The sequence below is a fragment of the Falco biarmicus genome, chromosome 4 (genome assembly GCF_023638135.1).
Source record: "Falco biarmicus isolate bFalBia1 chromosome 4, bFalBia1.pri, whole genome shotgun sequence".
Lineage (NCBI taxonomy): Eukaryota > Metazoa > Chordata > Aves > Falconiformes > Falconidae > Falco > Falco biarmicus.
This window is the reverse complement of record NC_079291.1, coordinates 12,069,534-12,089,962: the sequence shown is the minus strand read 5'-3', so window position 1 is coordinate 12,089,962 and position 20,429 is coordinate 12,069,534. Positions and strand designations below refer to the sequence as shown.

General features: G+C 41.8%; 1 protein-coding gene across 1 annotated transcript in view; it reads left to right on the top strand.

Moving 5' to 3' along the window:
* Window positions 1–1,302: 1,302 nt before the first annotated feature.
* The window catches only part of ABHD5 (abhydrolase domain containing 5, lysophosphatidic acid acyltransferase), a 30,396-nt gene continuing 11,269 nt past the window's right edge, over window positions 1,303–20,429 (top strand). Inside the window, exons 1-3 of the mRNA XM_056336297.1 lie at window positions 1,303–1,513; window positions 18,260–18,345; window positions 18,638–19,010. Of these exons, the coding sequence (XP_056192272.1) occupies window positions 1,389–1,513; window positions 18,260–18,345; window positions 18,638–19,010 (584 nt within the window). The 5' untranslated portion in view covers window positions 1,303–1,388. The remainder of the gene's footprint in view (window positions 1,514–18,259; window positions 18,346–18,637; window positions 19,011–20,429) is intronic.

The window sequence follows — 20,429 nt, the reverse complement described above, 5'->3', positions numbered from 1 at the left end:
CTGCACTCATTGATAGTCACATTTTTGGTAAATAAAATCTTTCAGAGCAATAATAAAAAATAAATACACTCTCCAGAGAAAAACGTCAGTTTGACAAACCATTGTGACACAGCCAAACAAACTTTGGGTGGGATAGTGTAGTATCAACAATCACTGCTGTTGAAATTGCAGAGTGGTTTTAGCTCTGAGTAATTTCAGCTATTAGCAAATTAACCTTACGCTTTTTATCAAAGGATTTCAGAAACCAAAAGAAACAGTAATCAATCTTCCATATGTTTTTCTAAAGTGCTTTAAGCTCAGTGGCAATATTCTCCAAGACTTAAAAACATCTTGCCACTCCTTCCAATGGCTGCACCTTGCTGCTTTATTTCAGTTAAGGTTTGTTGATTGTTCAATACAAACAGAGCTCTTACGCGGCTGAAAAATAACGCAACCTCTATCGTGAAGCTAAACGCTGTCTAAAACAAGCGTACCCCTCTCCTCCCCACAGGCATGGCTGCACTTAAGTCTTTCAAAACACTTGAAAATGGAAATCACGATAGGGTTCTACTGGTAATCACCTCAGGGACAGATAGTATTTAACTTACATCCAAAGCTCCTCATTTGCTGCTTGTATGTAAACACAAACACGAACTACCAGCCTGAGACCCTAGTGCTGACCACCACTGCCGCGGGCCCCGCCGAGCAAGCTGCGGCCAATGATGCCTGGGGGGGTAGGATGGGGGTCCGAGGCTTTCGGTTGGGGTCTGCTACTGCCGCTCCTGCTGCACGTGTGGGCTGGCCTAGCCTGGTCTGGCCTGGCCGCCTCGATGTAAGCGCCCGGCGCGCAGCCCCTGCGTTACACCGCGGGGAGGCAGCAAGACCGGCCCTCGCCCAGCCGGTACCTACCGGCACGGCGCCGCCGCCCCGCGGGATGCTGCGGCTGAGCACGACGCCGCACTGACACTGGCCCCGCCACCTCAGCCCCTGCCCGGCCGGGCGGCCGCAGCCCTCCCGCCCCTGCTGCCGCGGGATCCGGCGGGGGGATCCCCGCGCCCCCGGGGCCTACGAACACCCCGGAAGCCTTGCTCCAGCGAGGCCACCGGTGCGGGGGCAGCGCCCCGGACCGTCCCTCCTCTCAGGCGTACCCTGACCCGCTCCCACAGGCCGCGGCCCGCGGACCCCACTCGGTCGCCTCAGCGGACACCACCCGCCGCCCCCGCCCGCCCGCCCGGCGGCGCGCAACAACGCCCCGCCCCGCCCGCGGGCAGCGGTTGGCACCGGGGCCTGCCCCGGCGGCGCTCTGGCCGCGGGCGGCCGCCCCGCTCTATGGTGTGGGTGGCCGCCGCGAGGATGACGCAGGCGGCGGGCGGGCGGGCAGGCGGGCGCGAGGGAGGGAGGAGCGCGTGATGGCCGGTGCCGCCGCTGTCGCGCTGTCCCTCGCTGCGCTGCCGGCCGCCGCCGCCTCTCCTCCGCTGCCAGCTCCCGGCCACCGCGCCGCCGCCATGGCCGAGGAGGAGACCTCCAGCGAAGGGTGAGTGGAGCGGGCCCGGGGCTGGCCCTCGCCCCTCGCCGCGGGTGCCCTCGGCGGGGGGAGGGAGCCGACGGCGGCGCCCCGGCCGTGCCCTGCCGCTGCGGGCTGCGCTCGCCCGCCTCCCCCTGCCGCCGCCGCGCCTCGCCGGGCCCGTGCAGCCCGCTGCGCTGGGGCGGCGGTGGCCGGCACCGCGCCGCGCGGCTGGGGGCCGGGCCGGGCTGCCCGAGCGGCCCGCCGGGTCCCCTCCCCCGGCCAGTCCCGCCGCCGCTGCGCCCCCTCCGCGCCCGGGCGCGCTGCCTGCCATTGTTTCCTGCCGCACGGGCCGGCTTCCTGCCGCGCCTGCCTCGGGGGCGCGCAGCGCGGCCCCGCACGGGCGGCCGGCCGGGGGCTCTGCCGCCAAGGGGCTCTGCCCTGCTGCTCCGCCGCGCCCGGCCCGGCCCGTGCTGTCGCCGACCTGCCTGCAGGTGTGTAGAGACGCGCTTTGCTGTCAGTGCTGAGGGGGCGCTTGCCGTCGGCCTCGACGTCACCCACCCTTCGCTTGCACCCCCGAGGCCGGCCGCTGCCCCCGGCCGCTGCCCGCCTTCGCAGCTTCGCTTGCATGCACAAACTTGCTGTGGGCTTGTTCTGTCCCTTCTGTGTGTCCCCTTGGGTGTGGGACAGGCGGTAAGGCTTGCCAGCCCCTCTGCCGCCGTTCCTCAGTGTAACACTTGGCACCGGCAGGAGACGAGAGCGCATCTTTAAATTACTAACATAGGCACTGTTGCTCAAGCTTTTCCCTTTCCTAGTATCGCATGCCTACCTCATCACCAGCTGTCGCTGCGAACCTTTGCTTTCCTTTCACTATCCCAAGGCATGACTGGAATAATTCCTGTAGAATAAATTATTCTGCCCCTTTTCTTAGGATACATCCCTAATATTTGTTTGTAACTACTTACACCTTCAATATGTGAGTTCATTATCGCTATTTATCATTCTTCTGCCTGAAATTACTTAGTTCTGCACGGTATCTTTTGTCCGTATACATTCAAATGGTTCTATAATAATCAGGTTATTGATCAGTGGTCTGCTGTTCTTCCATTCACATACTCTTTACTCTTGTATGCCTTCTCATACCTTGTCTTTCAGTGCATGTTTTATTTCTCGTTGTGCATTTCAGCTTCCAGTACAGACTTGTTCTTAACACTCATGCATTGCCCCTAAATATATTGTCTGCCCCCCTTTATCCCAGTATAGAATAATGCGGTCATCCTATCTCTGAGTCTGTTTGTCATACATAGTTAATATGTCTGCTGGTCACTTATCTCCCAGTTTGTTCCATCATATTTTATGGTTCTAAAGCAAAAAATACTCTTATCAGAAGATGTGTAGCAGTGCTCTAGTTACACATGTGCTTTATCCCGTCAGATGTGTAAATGTGCTTTGTGTGCACTGTTTACGTTAATTTTTCCTATTTCCATCCTTTAAATACCAGGTGGTATATCTCATTGCTCATTACGTGGCCCTCAAAACCTTTTCTTGTGTTTCTCCATCTCCCTTTTCTCATAATTAAGTCTTGTGTTACTTTGTGAAATACCACTTAAAATTCTTCAGCTGCTTGCATCGAAATCATGCCCTGCACTCATGACTTCATATCAAGGATGTTACTATTTGCATTTTGTCATGTGTCTGTTCCGTTAGATTTCAAAACTACCTGCATTCTTGGTCTTCTCTTTTTGGTCCCTTTTCCAGCTTCTGGCTTTGGTATTTCATCTTACATATTTTGCTGCCAGCTCAATCTGACTAGAACTGGACTGTCTGTCTTCTCCAAACTCCCTGTTATGCCTTTATCACCATATATGCGCAGCATTCTCTTTTCAAGTATAAACTTCAAAGGCTTCCTTTTCAAAGCACTGTGCAGTTCCATCTACACTGTTACTGCGCTCTCCTCCTTTCCTCAAAATAGCTTTTCAAAATAACCTTCACCCTGCCTTCTGCAACGTTACCCATTTGAAACTACGGTCCCCTTCTTGGTTCTGTGTTCTTTCTGACCTGTTCACGTTCATAACATACATGTCATTTGTAAAGCCTCTTGTTGATGGTTTACAGGTTTTCTAAGTAAGAGTCTTAAAATAGCTCTGCCTCAACCTGTTTTGTTTGTATGTTCATTCAGCGCATTAGCCTGAACTGTATTAGCTGTCTGCTTTGATGACACCGAGTACTGAGTGCTGCTGATGTGGTGCCAAGCGCCCTCAGCTTCAGTAGCCTGTCAGGCTTGCAGGATCGTAACACTAGATGATCTGGGCATAGGGTTCGGAATCGTAGGCTAAATTTTTGAAAGGATTATGGCAAGCTCTCACCACATTTGCTCAGCTGGATAGCTTTTAAAGGGGGGTGATTTTCAGGATGTTGTCAGTGTCACCCTTCTGAACAGTTAGGCCTTTTGATGTGAAAGAGTAAAGCCCGCAATTCCCTAAACACTTCTCAGAACAAAATCTCATCCTTTTTTTCCATGAATCAGAAAGTGCATTAGCTTTGATGAAATATTAGTGCTCCAAGTTGTTAGTGCTTTTATTGGTCAGTTTCTAACAATAGCAAAATTAGCATTTCTTCATCTTTTGCAGTTGAGCAAAGCTCAGTACCCAGAGGAAGTTTATAAACCATTGAAATAGGTTAAATATTTTTTGAGTTAAAATTCCCTGGCAGCGAGGGGGAAAGTTACAAAATATACTATCAAAACCCTAGATTAAATTGTTAGTGCCAGGTGTATATGAAAAATAAATACGAAGTTTACTTTATCTGCTTTGAAAAAAATAGTGTGATTCAACTTGTTATGCAACACATTCAGTTTCTTGCAATCTGGTAACTGTGTAAAGTATGGTGAAAACAGAATAGCAGTGGCTCGGTTACTCTCTAGATCTCAGCTGAAGAATGCTCATGACATTGTCCTAACTTTGAATGAAAAGATGAACCAAACGTATGTTTTAGCATTCATCGTGGAAGTGATTGCTTGGTTAACGTGTCACCTGCTAATGATTTCCAAACCTCATCATAGCCCTGGACCTTCTCTGCCTAATTTTTAGATGTAGACTTCTGCCTGTGAGGTAAACAGCCTAGCATAAGCCTTTTGAATTCACTTGTTACTGAATTCACTTATGCTCACTCTGAATTCAGCAGGACTGCTTGTGGCTTGTAAGATAACTAGAAATAGCAGCTACTAAATGTATGTGTGTGTATATATATATCTAAAAAAAAAAATCCCCAAAACAGAATGTTGAGTTTCCCCCTCTGAGATAAGTGGAGTAGCTTTCTTTAAAACTAATTTTTTAGGGGATCTGCACTTGCAAACCTTCATCAAATTGATGTTAACTGGCCTGTAGTCTCAAAAAATAATGGCTTGGAGTAATACGTAAAAACATTAATTGCAACACCAGTAATCACCATTATTTTTGTATTATCCTTCAAGCTTGTTTGTATTACAGAATTATTTATACAATTTTGAACTGAGCTGTTTGATTAATAAAGAGGAATGGTTTATTAGGCTTAATAGAGCCTACATCTGCCTCTTAGTAGGACAGTTCACACAGGTATCAATGGTATGTTAAAGCATGATATTGAAACATGAAGGAACACTCTCAACTCGGAATTTTTGCTTGATTTTTTTTCCTCATTATGTCCTCTGGGTTTTAAAGCAAACTGAATGGGTAGACTGCTGAAAGCAAGGCCCAGCTTTTCTTTGTGAAAGGAGACTGTTTCCAAGAGCCTTTTCTATAGTGCGGGTGACTGACAGCAGGTCTGGTACTGACAGCTTGCGTTTTTGAAAAGCGAGTGAGACATAAATGCATTGTGGTAAGCACATGTGGGAAAAGGTTAAAGGATGTTTCATTCCTCTTTTCTGATTTTGTCTGTTTTGATGGCAGGATTGTGTCAGTCATAGCTTCAGTGCTTAATGCCTTTTGTGTTACATCTGTCTGCTCATCTGAAAGTACATGTATGAGCAGGTTTTCAGGTATTTATAGGATTTCTTCTCACGGTTTTCCTGTCCTTGTATGAATTTGGGAAGGGAAGGCCTGTGTTCGTCAGGAAGATCTTTCTTCTCCCCCAACACAGGCTCAAGGGAGAGAGGGAAAGATGGCGAAATATAATAGGGGCTATTTTCTCATACCAGTGGCAGAAAGAAAATGGTCATGGCCGTGTCCTTGTACAAGGAGGAATCTCATCTAAATGCCCCCAAGAGAGGCTTGATTAAACACTAATGAGGATAGAACAGTAATGTTGAGCTTCTTCCGGCTGGCAACCATAGGCAAACATTGTGGAAAAAAGTTTTGGTTTTTTTTAATAATTGCAGTTACTATCTCAAAGTAGATGATCTGTTCAGCTCTTTTTACTTGGTTTTGGCTCCTCTTTGGATTTTTTTTTTCCATTTGCTTCACTCATTTCACACTGGTCCTCCATGGTTATACCTGACGAACTTGCCTTTGTGAAGGGGACTTTTAGGTTTCAGTTAGACCCATTTATACGTTTACTTACCACCTTTCAAGTTCCCTCAGCTTAGCTGGAAATTAGATTACAGGGCTGATGGCAAGGGGTTGCCAAAGGATCACAGCCTTGGTCAAGATCTGTTCATGGGGCAACAGTGAGGCCCCTGGCCTTTGTTTCACATTTTAAAAACAAAACAAGTAGAATTGGGGCATCTCATCCATTTCATTTACAATTCAGCAAATATGTTTATGATTTTTCAGAGAATTCTTCAGTTTGTCATAGTTCTTTATGGTTCCTAAGGGACAGTGCCTTAGGAAACATCATCTAGAGGTTTGAGTGCCACAGGCTGGGCATGTCTAGGCTGAAAGGTTTTCTCCTCCAGTCTTTCTGAAACTTGTTCTTACATTAGATGTAGGAGGAAAGGCCATGCCAATGTGCTCCAGAAAGCTGTGGAAGATCTCCCCCTCTCTTGGAACAGCAGGGCATCCTCTCAGTTGCTCCTTTCCAGTGGCCCTGGTTGCCGCCTTTGAGGCATCATTCAAGTGCGTGGTTTCCACTGTCACTGCTGAGCACACAGGCACGCATCATGCATGCACTAGAGAGGCATAAATTCTTAGGGATACTGTCACTAGGAAACAGACACTTTCAGTGTCCGGCCTGAAGGTTTCCACTGCTTCCCGTAGAACATCCCGCTCTCCTTCAGTGTTTACCTGGCCAAGTCATCTGCTATGACAGAAATCCCCCATAAAACAAAAATCTGACTGCATTTATCATACATCTGGCTCAAGTCTTTAAAGAAAAATATAAGAAGCAGAGGGAGGAAGATAGTAATTACGTAGTAGCTTTTAATTTGTGTTTAGGATGCTACTGGTGGGGAGTAAGGGTTAAAGGTTAAAGAGCATTGTTAGAAAGTCTGCTACTAATTGTATGGGTCAAGTGGAAGCTTTCAGAGTATCAAGCAAAGACTCTACTACAAGAATTGTCAAAGTAGGATTAGGGTACCAGTGAGTGAGGGGGGTTGTAGCCCCAGTGGAAATTAAAGCAGAGTCATAAATCCAGAGGGGCAGCTAGCTGTGGGGCTGCCGTAGTGTTGGTGACTATGGGTCATTGGAGAACACAAACTTTAGCCAGTATTGCATGTGTTTGGGTATATTAGAAGTTTTTTAGATCCTGTTAGGGAGCTGGTAGACCCAGTTAGAGACTTACCCCTCTTAAAGAGACACTGTCTGTGTCAGGAGGATCTCTGACTTTTCTGAACTTTTATGGGAGAATCTGAAGAACTCTCCCAACTGATAAATTGTTAAAGCATCTTTTCTTTTCCCTCTATATAGTGCTTTATTAAGATTGCTTGTTGAGGAAATTTGATTCTCATGTTTCATAACTTTTGAGTATTTACTTGCAATTCTGACGTTCTTTCAGGATAGGTTTTTTAGATGATTTGTATTGACAGCCAGAGAGAAGAGGTCATGGGAGGAAAGGTGAGTGTCTGCATTTGCATTGGCTCTGAAAGATCCAGATGAGAAGCTGAACAACAGGAGAGAGGTCAGTGGAGAAGGGAGATTTGTGAGTCAGTGAAGCTATAGGGGAATGAGGTTAGTCTGGAATAAGGTTAAGAGGGTAAAAGAGGAGGATTTTAAGTGACACCAAGAAAACATGGTGAGAAATGGCAGAGAAGGACAGTGCTCTGAAGGATTTGTTAATAGAAAACTCAGGATCATAGGAGACTACAGAAAGGAGGGGAAGATACAGGTGTAAAAATGCATTATGTAACAAAAGATGCAAGAGCACCTATTGCCATTGAGCAAGTCCACTCATATTGAAGTGAGGAAGAGAAGGGTATTGCAATGAATTAAAGAAATGGGGTGGGTTCATGCTAGCAGATTATTGTAGATTATTTTTTTCTTGATTGCATTTAGTAAGTGTCATACTGACACTATAGGCTTATTAATTATATCGTACCTATGCATAAGGGGACATTGATGCAATGGCTTTTTAGACCCTTTTAACTTTCTACCTATTTTTAAGACACTTCCTTGACATCTAAAGCATTTGTAGCGTAGACATGTACACAAAACAGTCTGTTATGAAAAGGGCTGTGCACTTCTTAGGTTTTCTAAGAAGTGGAAATGAGGCTAGGTAGCCCAAAATGTTGAGTACCAGTTCTTGAAGTTTGATATGGGTAACTGTTAGCACTGTAGGTGGTTATGATAAAGGAAGACAGTGTAGAAGTTGTTCTGATGATCTGCAGTGAAACAACCAGTCTTCAGTTTGTATTCACACCAAGTACAAGTGCTTGGAGCTATGGGAAATAATCATGTGCTTTAGGCAGTCTTTTATCGGTGTTCTTACATGGCACCTTATGGTAAAATGAAAACATCCATCTCCTATTTAAGGTGTGATCTAAATTGTGCATAATACACTATGGAATGTAAATGAAAGGTAAGTGGGGTAGAGTGTGGGTGGGCAGTGGTACAGATTTATGAGAGGAGCCTGTTACATGTGTGTTTTGTTCTTGTCCTGTTTGATGGAACTCAGGGACAGTCTGGAGTGCGGGCCTCTGGCATGGTAGGTATGAGAAGGCTGACAAAGAGACTTAAACAAGGTTGAGGTTATGCAATATCTGAAGAGCAGCAGGACGTCAGTAGGTGAGTGAATGAAATGGAAGTAGTAGAAAGTTACATAGTGTCTGAAGGGTACCAAGAGGAAATTTTAATTTTCTTTATTTTAACTATGTTTTTCCTCACATTTTGTTAATGTAATGTGCAACATGTTGTTTGTAAAAAGACTCAATAGGTGTGGCAGTGCCAAGTTCTATCAGACATGAGTTTACTGTGGAGGAGGCAGAGGGATGTAGGTCCTCAGTGGCACCTAACCTGGGTGTTACACACATGATCTCTGTCACAAGGTTGAGAATTTTAGTGGGACAGTGCAGCTTCCCCCTTTCCTCTCCTCTGCATCTTTGTCTTTGTATTCTTCCATACCTTGTCTGTAGTTGCTAATATGATTTTTCTCTAGATTATGTTTTAAGTTATCTTTTAAATCAAAATATAAAATAATGGGTCCTTAGAAGAGATGGAAGGAACTAACCAAGGGTTTGCTTAGCAGATGACTATTAGCAGTCAGTGGACCATAAAGTTTTTAAGAGGAAGTGCCTGCATGTTAGAGGGTGTGTTGTAAGTTAAGGAGGAACAGTGCTCCTGAAAGCTTGTCAGAGTTAATTAGTTCTCTGCTCTGTAGTGTATTTGTTGCCAAGCTTTAACCTGACTGTAGAGAAGACTGTGATCTTTTGAAGGACGGTAGGATTGGAATCTATATAGCAGTGAACAGTAATAGGAATAAGTAATAGCTGTATGACCACACACATGGTTTCTTCATTATTGCACATACACTTAATCCTTTTTTGCATTGGGTGCTAACACAGCTACTTTGTAAGCAGCATGAGCATTACAGGTTGCAGGCTTGCGTGGCAGTCCATGGATAAACTTCATTCTTGTGGGACATACTGAAAAAGCACATGCTCTGAAATGGACAGCTTTTGGTATAGCTAGAAAGATGGAAGAAATGACAAAAACATGTAAGAAGGATGCATATGGGTAAAAAAAAAGGCAGGCAGTACCGGGAGACAGAGAAGAAAATGGGGAAGGGGCTTCAGCCATGCAAGGTATACAGTGAGGTGTACCCTTTGGCTGAGGTTCAGCATGGGAGGGAACAGAATTTTATGTTCTCTTCACTGGCTGAATGCTCAGGTTACTCAATTTAAATAACACTTCAAGAAATAAACTCACTGTCACTAAAATAGCCAGAAAGTGCTTGTTGGTTATGGATTCACAGTCATTATTTACATTCTCAGGTTAATTTTAATAAGTGGTAGTCCAGTGTAGCACAGCTAATATAAATACAGTAGTAAAATTTGCTTCTGAATTTTTCAACACTAATTCTGATGTTGAATGTTCTGAATACAGAGTTCAAGATGCAGTAAGTACATGAGGAATGCATTGTTTTTTACCTCTGACCTAGTGTAGCAATATTCTGCAATAACCTATCATGGGCTTTTTGTTGGAATGGGACTGATGTACGTTACACTTCCTAGAAATATTATGTAGAGGTTTTCAAAACATTCTATTTTAATGTTACTGAAATATCCAAGAATTTCACAACATCTAATTGCATGGAACATCTTGGGTCAGAACTCATCTAAACAGAACTTTACAGGCAGGGTTATAATGTCACCTGGGGGGAGAATTGTTTTCCTTTTTAACCCACTCACAGTAATTCCATACATTTTTTTTGTTCCTTCATGAAAATGGCAAACAAACATTTGTTAAAGTATTGAAGCTTTTTGCTCCCATAACGTATTTCTCATTCTTGCTTCTGGATCTTGCCTCTTTGGTATGCTCATCAAAGTCTTTTCCCTGAGGATTACAGCATTTTTGGTCTTCTCATGTAATGATTATGAAGTGGAACGTTGGGATATTTTTCTTCTCCTGTTGTTTGTCTGCAGCTGCCGGAGCTTAGTTTTTGTCCTAGGAGCATCACATTCAAATTGTTGTTGTGGTTACTACATCTGACATACGCAGTCTTTGCAATAACAGTTATTGTACACAGCTTGTGAATGCTTGAACAATTCTGACTGTATTCATTATTCTCAGAATACTGAAGCGCTAAAGAACATGCTGCACTTTGAGGACAGGGAGGAAGGACAACAAGGACTCCCAAAATTGGTTATGCTCTTAAAGTTCTCATTAAACCATATCCTGAGTCGGGTTCCTGAGGCATCCCTGCCCAGTTAAATCCAGGCTGGCCGAGGTCATGATTCTGTGTTACTGTCTGTCATTGGCAGCTCTGACTTGCAAGCTTGCTGTCCTCCACCTTGCCTCGCTGGTCTTTTTTTCTGCCTTCTTAGCCCACAGATTGGCTGGTTAACTGTTTGGCTTCTCTGCAGCTGGGTGTCCATAATTATCTAGTTTAAAATACAATTCCTTTTAAAGCTGAATTATTTCACAAATCTGATAGAGAGAGCAGCCACAAAATAGTAGAGTTGGTGAGATGGAGGAAATAGTAAGCTTTTAGATCTGCTCTGGTCTGCTGGAAGTGAGGATGGCCTGGGATTCAGGCATTACATCCCTCAGTTTACCGCATACTGACACCATCAGGAATAAAAATGCAGAAATAGGGTGGTTCTCAGAGCTGGACTAACACACAGACTCCTCTGCGCGTTTTATCTTTCTTATTTTAAAAATTGGCTTTCCTTGACTTAACAGACTTAACACTGAATATTAACAGCAGTCAACTACTTCTGTCAAAGGTTTAAGTCTAATGTATGTTAATTCGCTGCATCTTGTTCTGAGTTTCATGCAGAGCATGTTGCTTTCATACAATAAACGTATTTTTATAATTTCGTAAACTTTCCAAATTTAATTAGGAAATTTGAGTCCTTTTTCATGCTAATCATTAATGCATTCTGTTATTTTCGATAAAATTCATTAATTAAATCTCACTTTTATATTCTTACATATTCTTTGAACAGAGGGAGCATTTTAAGAATTGCTCTTTAAGAATGTATTTTATTTACTACTTTACATTAAAACTTTCTCCACCTCAACTTTCATTCTCATAGCAAGATTTCTGCTTTAAACTAGTACCAACCCTGGATGTGTAATTTTCTTGCATTTTAAATGATTACAGTTGCTGAAATGCTGAAGAGACTGCTGGCTTGTCTGAAACTGTACAGGAGAAATTGAACCTGTTCATAAAATTAAATCCACAATGATTAAGTGACATCCTAATTTTAGTGGTACTACCTTAGCATTTTAAATTTCTTATCACTATTAGTCATTTAACGTTGTGTTACCAACCAGAAAAATATTGTCGGATTTGATTCAGAGATATGCAGTTCCAATATATAACAATTTTTAAACTTTACTGAGTTGAAAATAGTTGCCACCTCTGTATCTCCTCATTTACTTTTCAATCTACTGGAGTTTTAGGAACATGTTTTCTTGTTCTTTCACATACTAGTTTGAAATAGGTTTATTGCATTTTTTTCCAAAGTATTTTTTCCCCCAGTGATTTGTTAAACAACCTAAATTCAAAAGAAATTCTCCCGGGAGTAAATAGAGAACAAGATGGAACTTGGTTATCATGAATGCTGGGAAGAAAAATATTTTTCTTTACTGAAATAGTAGGTTTTTTGTAATGGTAGTGTTGATGGTACATGTTAATAAAGAAGCATTAATTCTTGCCATAATCAGTCATGTAAACAGCACTCAGTATTCTGGTGTTGCAGGCCATTAAATTAATGAAATCGGAAAGAAAAAGTTTCTTATAACTTAACTCTACCTTGAACATAAATTAGCCAGATTTAAGCCTACTACTTTTCTCGTGACATTTTGACACGCAAAGTCCTGTTTGATTGTGTAATCTGTGACTGTTTCTTTTGCTTTGTATTGTTTCAAGTTACTACCTGTAAACTTGAAATTTAGTAACCAGAAATATAATATTCTCTGAAAACTTGGTGGTGTTGACAATGGAGGAAGCCACATCTTCCTTACCTCTTAGGCTTTGTGTAGACTACTGCTGATGCCGAGAAAAATGCAGAAAAGTTCAGTAAACAGACTTGTTTCTGCTGTTCCTCTTAAGGAAAAAAAGAAAAAAATATAATGACAAAGGTAAAAAGGTATCTCTAGTTATTTCACTGAAGCATCCATCCATCTGTCCAAAATCCTATGTTAACTATAGAGTGTTCTTAGAGCGTTATGGTAAAATGGTTTTACTTTTAACATTGGCACTATGCCTTAAATTTAGTATGTTGACTTCTCGCCCTATTTTGAATGCCTGATTCACTCCTCCTGTTTTGCCCATTCTTAGTATTTCTGTAACAATTGCAAGGGCTGAGCGAGTTGCTTTTCCCTGTAGGTGGTTGCCCCATTCTTTTAATTATTGATCTCTTTTGAGGGTTCCTTACGGCTTAATGATAATATTTACATTATCTAGGGTTTGTTTTGATAAAATGCTGAGCATTATAACTCAATTGAGCAGAACAATTATATGACTCGTTTCATTGAAGTGCAATGCTGAAGTGTTTTTGTGTGGTAGGGTTATGTGAGACCTTAGAATAGTAAGCCTTATGATGTTTGTCATATTGAGATTTCAACACATTGGCAGTTCTGAATTCCTTTGTTAGCACAGTACTTCAAAGATACTTTATGCAGAAACAAGAGGGGATAGTCTGAGCTGTCTTTCCATTACTCACCCTTGTTTTCCTGTTACAGTGCAGGATTCTCTGAATGTGGGGCTAGCTTGAACTGATGGATGTTCGTAACTGCTATGCCAGCTGGATGGCCCTGAAAATCACACCACCGTTCAGCTCGGTGCTGGGCAAAAACACTACAGCAAATTCTCTGCGTTAATTTGATTTTGTTTCCTTCCTTAAAAACAGCTGGAATTAATTCCAAAAGTCGAGAAAGGAGAGGGTTAGGGTTTTTGAAAGTTCAGCTTGATTCTAATAAGATTTTAGAGTAAAGGGTAAAGCTTGAAATGGTTTACCAGTGAGTTCACTCAGTGTTTCAGCTTTTTAAGTTTTTGAGCTTGTTCCCTAGCTAAAACCTTGGTAGTCTGCAACACTGTCTGCAAAAATTCAATTAACAATATTAAATATGCTCATTTGCTGAGAGTTAAGACAGAAACAGATAGGCAGCCCTGTTGCTCGTGTATTCAGTTATGTTCCCGTAATCCCCTGTTTGTGAGTTACTCTGTGATTGTTGTATACCCTGAGCTCTGGTTTCCCTGCTGATGTTGGTTTTAAGTCTGAATAATCTTCATGACAGGAAAGTTTATTCTCCGTGCTTCTGTCACTGGTGCATGTTTCAGCACCTGTTTTTTAGTCTGTACTGGAACTTTTGGTTACTGTACTAGCTTCAAAATTGTTAGTGAAAAGCTGATTTTCTATTCAGCGCTGTAGAAAGATCTCTGCACGTCCTGTCTCAGTAGGTCAGCAATTTTTGACAAATCATCATGTAGCAAATGGTGTTGCTTTCATTTACCATGAATTAGTGGAGTTCTGTTACTTACAGGTTTTCTGGTTTGCTCTTTTGCCACACAGGCTTCCCATAGATTATTACAGGTCTACAGTGATGTGGTGTACATGGGAAGATGCCTCTGTTTATGGTTTTAAGCTTAATACAACTTGCAGGCCATGCATTCATATAACTCTAATGTGAATAAATTGAAACCTTGAAAACTGAGAGAATGAGCTCCATGTGTATGTACATTTCTATCTCCTAGATAGTTACAACTTCTGCTGAACATTCATTGAACATCTTTATATGGTAGAGCTTCGTTTTTTAAATCCACATTACAAGCCAGAAATCAAATAAAGTGTTCAGCGGTTTGAGTGCAAAACTCAGTGTTACAATAGATGTTTTCAATTCTTCAGTATTATCTAGACCCTTCATGAGCTTTTTGTGGAGTATGTAAAATTTGTAACTGGCTACAGATCAATCAGTTCTCACCAAGCTAAACAGGATAAATCTAGCTGACTGAATGGTTGTATGTGAGTTACGTATTTGCCACATTCTTCATCCTATTTGACCTAATTAGTGGAGGCGGATGGGTGGGTCAAGTTCACTATGCCTCTGCCTCTACTTGATTCTCAGTTATTTTGAAAGTTACCCTTGGGCAATTTAAGCTGTGCTGTGACAGTAAGTTCTTGATTCAAATTAACATTCAAACAGCTAAGGAAAAGCAGTATTACGCTTAGTTACATTTTACACAATATTCAGTTATTCTTTACTGTGTAGATGTCTAAAGGTAATAATGATTCTTTATTCTCTGTTTATTTATTTATTTATTTTTATCCTTTATTATGCATGGATCCAGGGAAACAGGCCGCCTGGTCCAGCCAGGCATCGCGTTAGGGCCTGACTGGCAGCTTGCCCCTGCGCGTAGAGGTTGCAGCTCCACATTGTCAGATCTCTCTGCCTGTGTTCCTTTTGTTTTCATTATTTATTACTGGTTTGGGCCATCAGCACAGGCTACTGATGGTCTCACTAATCTTCTAGCCTCACACTAATCAGCTTGACTTTCTCCATATCTAAGGCTGTTCAGCAGGTGTCTCTGGGGCTTTCCCTTGCCTTCTGGTCTCCTGCCCCAGATGTGTCACAAGTGTGGAGGTCTGTTGGCAGAGAGAGTGACTTCTTTTTTGCGTGGCTGTGAAAAGCGTAACTGACCCCAAACAGAAGATGTGAGGGAGCATCCTATGGCATGCTCTGCCCTACTGGTTATTGCTTATTTTAGCGTGGGTGTGCATACTGGTTTGTGTTACTGCATGGCCACAAATGAATATATGGGTTAAATCTCACTGGTTATGTACCTTAGTAATTTGACCTGTAACACTCATATGTACAGTCAGTATACAAATTGTAGAAATTTGGGCTGTCAGTTGCCAGATTTAGCTCGCTCTTTTTGATACAGCAAACAGCTAAGCCAAATGGATTTCTTAACTCTTCAAGATACAAGATTCCACTGTTGAGCTTTGTTTTTGTAAAAATGAAGATGGAAGCAGAGTGTCTGTGAAGTGGTAGGTGATGAGAGCATAGTGAGGTCTGCCTCTTCTGTCAGTGGGTAGCTCACTTACAGTGTGAAACTTACTGCTGAAACCTTTCGTTTTCTTTCATGTCTTATCTCCATTGCTGATGAGCACACTGTCTTGAGAAGTCTGTTGCTTTTTTTTTCTTTTTGACACTACATAGCTCCTTTTAACGTCATATCACAGAAATAAAAATGATAGGCTATGTAAGCAATTGACATTCTTGTGTGCATTTAGGAGACACATTTAGCACAGATGTACGAAAGAAATGATATAGCCATGCTCTAGGATTCCAAAGCTATCAGAGGAATTATTCAGATAGATTAAGCAGTTGATTGTTCTCCACATGTGGAAAACATCTAGCAATGTGGTGAATCTTTTTTTTGGAAGGGGGGCAGGGGTGACAAAGGATTAAGTCTTGAATATAGGTAAGTAAATATTCTCTTTCTAAAATAACTTTTCTAGAAAGGGATTACTTTTTTTTTTGACAGAAAACCTTCTTCACTTGCACTTTTAGTTCAGCAAGTACAAAATGACTGAATTGGAAACATGCTTTTTTATTTTAAGCGTTTCAGCTTCCTGACTGTATTTATCAAGCTATACATGCATGTGATGTCTCTTCTGAATGAAAAGCTCAGTATGTATTAACAGTACTGATAGCTAGCAAAAGAATGAGTGGGCATCTATGCTGCAGCTTTCCTATTCTGATACAATTTTCTAAATATTTTTTCTGCGTATCCAGGTGTCTCCCTAAGATTGGGAAGTGAAATTCTGGGACTGTGAACTGTAGATTTCATTTTTATTTCATTGTGGTCATATCTCTGCACTGTCTTCAATCTACTGTTTCTGTAGATTAAATATATATTTTTTTTTTTAAAGAAGTTTCTTTGCTAAATCGGCAGTTTTGCCAAGAAGAAACATTTTGTATAGTTTTGGCTTGAGGGAAATAGTGACTGAGTTTTGTGCTTCTGACCTGAGTTATGAATGAAAATACCTGCTTGAGCATATAACTAGCAGAAAGTTTGGCTCAGAAGGGTGGTGACATAGCTATTGTGTAATAATTTACCAGAGTAATTCATAACATTGGAACGCAGTTAGTGATGTTGTTAAACTCAGATTTCACAGTCATTTGCTGGTGAAATTGCTTTTGGCTGGTGCCAGCTTTTAACCTCTTAAAAATCTTACTTTTTAATCAATGTGTAGATTAACGTGGAAGCAAAACACTTGGATGCCCGCTCCTGTAAGATGCCGAGTTACTTCATTTCTTAGATTGCATGAGGACATGGCACGGAAGGACATACAACTCTCCCTTCACAGTCCCTCAGTACGCCATTATAACGATTCCCAGAGTCTGGTGGTTTAGGGAGGTTATTTATAGAAGAGCCAGGCATCAGCGTGTTTCCCAGAGGAGTAAATAATACTGAATAGCAATGGGCATGGGTGATGGGATGACTAACCCTTTTTGATCAGGGTTTTTTTTTTCTTGGTATCCCTTAATGTTTCTGTGAATCTGAACACTGCTGCTTGCAGTTGCAGTTGCTTGCAGAAAGCCTTCCATGTTGTATCACAAATTTAAGTAGCTATGCAGCTCAGTAGCTCAGCCCCTTAAAATGGTGGGGGGAAGGTCCTTTGGATAAAGAACTTGGGCGTCCAGATCTGTAATTCGTTATCTAGTGTTTGTGCACTGGAAAATCACATGTAGTATCTGTATAGTCTTTTAACATTAACTGTTATACAATTATTACTTGCAGCGTTCAGTCCTGAAAATCCTATAACTTAACTGGAAAGCAGTTCAGTGTAGGAAAAGAAGTGCTAAAGAAAGTAAGTTGGTTGTGGATTGGTGACCTTCTCCTCTTCCCTATTAGGGATAGTCAGCCTTTGCACTGGTAGTCTGAGCCGCTTCAAAAGCAGGTGAGAGGGGAAAAAAGAGGATTCAATTTTGAAAACAAGGGATAAACTAACACCCAGGAAGAACTGTACGCAGTTGTTGTGTGCTTTGTAGCATTGTGGGTGAGGCAGTGCTGCTAGCTGAGTCATTGCCCCTGCTGTCACGGTCAAGCTAGTACTACCAAGATAGCAAATGACAGCTGGAAAAGCAGCTTCTCTTCGGGGAATTGACATTGCAGTTTTGTTTTCCTCTGGAACTTTGTTTCTAAGTTGGTAAGGAAGGCCCTAGGTTTTTACTTCGCTAGAATAAACCTGCTTATTTTTCACTTTTTAGATTTATCTAGTGTATGAATTGGTTAGTCTGGTGAGCACACTGTTTATTGCTTTTTTGGAAATAGTAAGTTCACGCAAGGTAATATGTGTGCAGGCAGACTTCCAAGGGAACTTAAGAGGAGGCTGGAAACTCCAGTGATTGTGTTACATATCCTGCCAGGCTTGTTGGGTTGGCAGGAGGGCTGATGTCTCCAGGTTCTCAGAAGAAGCCTGCTCTGACGGAGATAGATCAGTACGTTCTGATAAGGAACAGATGTTGGAGAAACAGCACACTGTTTGAAGAATGCCCCTGATCACGACAGCACTTTTATAAAGTCAGGAGAAAGTGAATTCCCTCCCACTGTGCACTCCTGTCCTGCACGGTGTGTAGTTTACATGGGTTCTTTTATGAAGAGCAGCAGAAGAAATGTCTTCAAAACATCACATGGTGCAAACAATTACTGTTATGCTGAAGAAATTTTTATTCTGTATTGCTGTTGTAGGTTAGGATGGTTATTCAGCTGGCTTCCTGCCTGGTGTCCCACTTCACTGCTACACCTTAAAGAGGCTGAGGACAAAATGCTAAAATGTAAGTCTTTGGTTTTTTATAAGTTTTATAAATACAACTAGTTTTTCTACATGTAATCTACTAGATTTAATCTACATTAAATATAACCAAAGAAGTTTTTAAATATGGCTTTTACACTGTGGTGAAATAAACACGTTTAGAATTAGATTTTCATTGTTCCCTTCTTCAGATACTTGTTTGTAGGCTCTCCTTGGAAAGGGAGCTCCTATTTAAAGCAGTGGTTTCTGTAAACTGTGCATCATATTTTATTAGGCATGTCTAGCAACATCATTTTTTCCTACTCTTCCTTCAGGTATTGCAAGCACATACAATAAACAATATGTGTATATATCTAATGGAAATAAAATATGGACGCTGACATTCTCTCCAGACCTTTCACATAAAACTCCGCTTGTTCTCCTGCATGGGTTTGGAGGAGGTGTTGGACTGTGGGCTCTCAATTTTGAAGATCTCTGTGAGAACAGGACCGTTCATGCTTTTGACCTCTTGGGATTTGGACGTAGCAGTAGACCGCACTTTGACACTGATGCTCAGGAAGCAGAAAATCAGTTTGTGGAATCCATAGAAGAATGGAGAAAGGAGGTGGGGTTAGAAAAAATGATTTTACTTGGACACAACCTAGGTGGATTCCTGGCTGCTGCTTACTCATTAAAATACCCATCAAGGTATGTGAAAATAAAGGAATGAAGGAATTCCCTTTCTGTATTTGACTCATGATTTTAACACAGATTTTATTTCATCAGGCTTTTTATAGATTATCTTTAAAAAGTGACTGTGCTGATTTAAAGGAACTTGACACTGAATTTTAAGCCCAAAGTATTAATCATATGGTTTGTTTCCAGGTGAATAGAAAAAAGTAGATATGGTAAACATACTTTTCTGTTTGTTTTTCTGTACTTTGTTTTTGTTCAGTAACCCCTTGCCATGTTATAAGGTGAAATAGCAAAGATGGTATTTGTGGGTGAATGTTTTGTGACATTTCTGATCAAATGTAAGTTTGTGAAAGGAAAAGAGGCCTGTTTCTATCAAACTTCCCATTATTATGGATAACGTTGAAACTTCTGAGCATAATTCCCGTAGGTAATTTATGTCTAAATGCTAGCAGTCGGTCTGGTGCCAGCATGAAGATGTAAAAATGATTTTAGTGACTGTTTGATTTAAATTGTCTGAATGCCACTTCATATTTCTTCTCTGCGAAACAACCCAGCTGCAGCAGTCCTGTAATTGTATTTCATCAGCATTTTCTGCACCACACTGTGGCCAAGAGCTAATCCATTTTTTTCCCTTAAACTAATAATTTGTCTCTTTTTTTATATAGTCTGGTTATATAGCCCCTCGTGAGCTAGTATCCCACCAGCTGAGGTCATTCTGTACCAAGAAAAGGACATTACTTTTGTTTAGATAGACATAGTGGAGTCCTGTGAAAAACTGTGAATATAAGCTTTCCACATCATATGGCAGAGTCTGTATTATATAAAACATATCTTACTCTTTTATATTCACATCGATTTATACCATATACCTTCCTTTGTCTCTCATTTGGACATTTTGAAGTAAATTCATACGTCGTTTTTTCCTGAAACACTTTGCCACTTCTAGGTGGATGACAGCTGTCACATGCGGCTGGATGTGATGTGTGAAAGTAGGTATGTGTCTAAATCCAGAATTGCAGTGAAGAAATGCAGTCCTCTGCTTTAGGGATGTAAACCTGTTATCCCTTTGGGCATAAAACAACTTTTAGTTAACTGTAGTTAGTTTCTTCTAGGAATCACAATTTCCTTACCCCTTTTTCGGAAATACCTATAAATGGCACTGTCCTGTCCCTGTGGGATGGGACTTTGTTTCTGCCCCCTGCTGACTTGCATCGAAAGTGACACTGTTTTCATGCCTCACTTGTGCTTAAGTTGGAGTTAATTAATTTGGAGGTGTTTCGGTTTGTGCTTTCACATTACTCATGTTTCTCTGAAATTAAACTAACACCATCAAATTAGAAAATTGACTGGTCAGATCTTAAGATGGCATTGTATCAAGTGATAAACATAGCATAGCTTGCAGCCAGATTATCTAACAATGCTTTAGAGGCT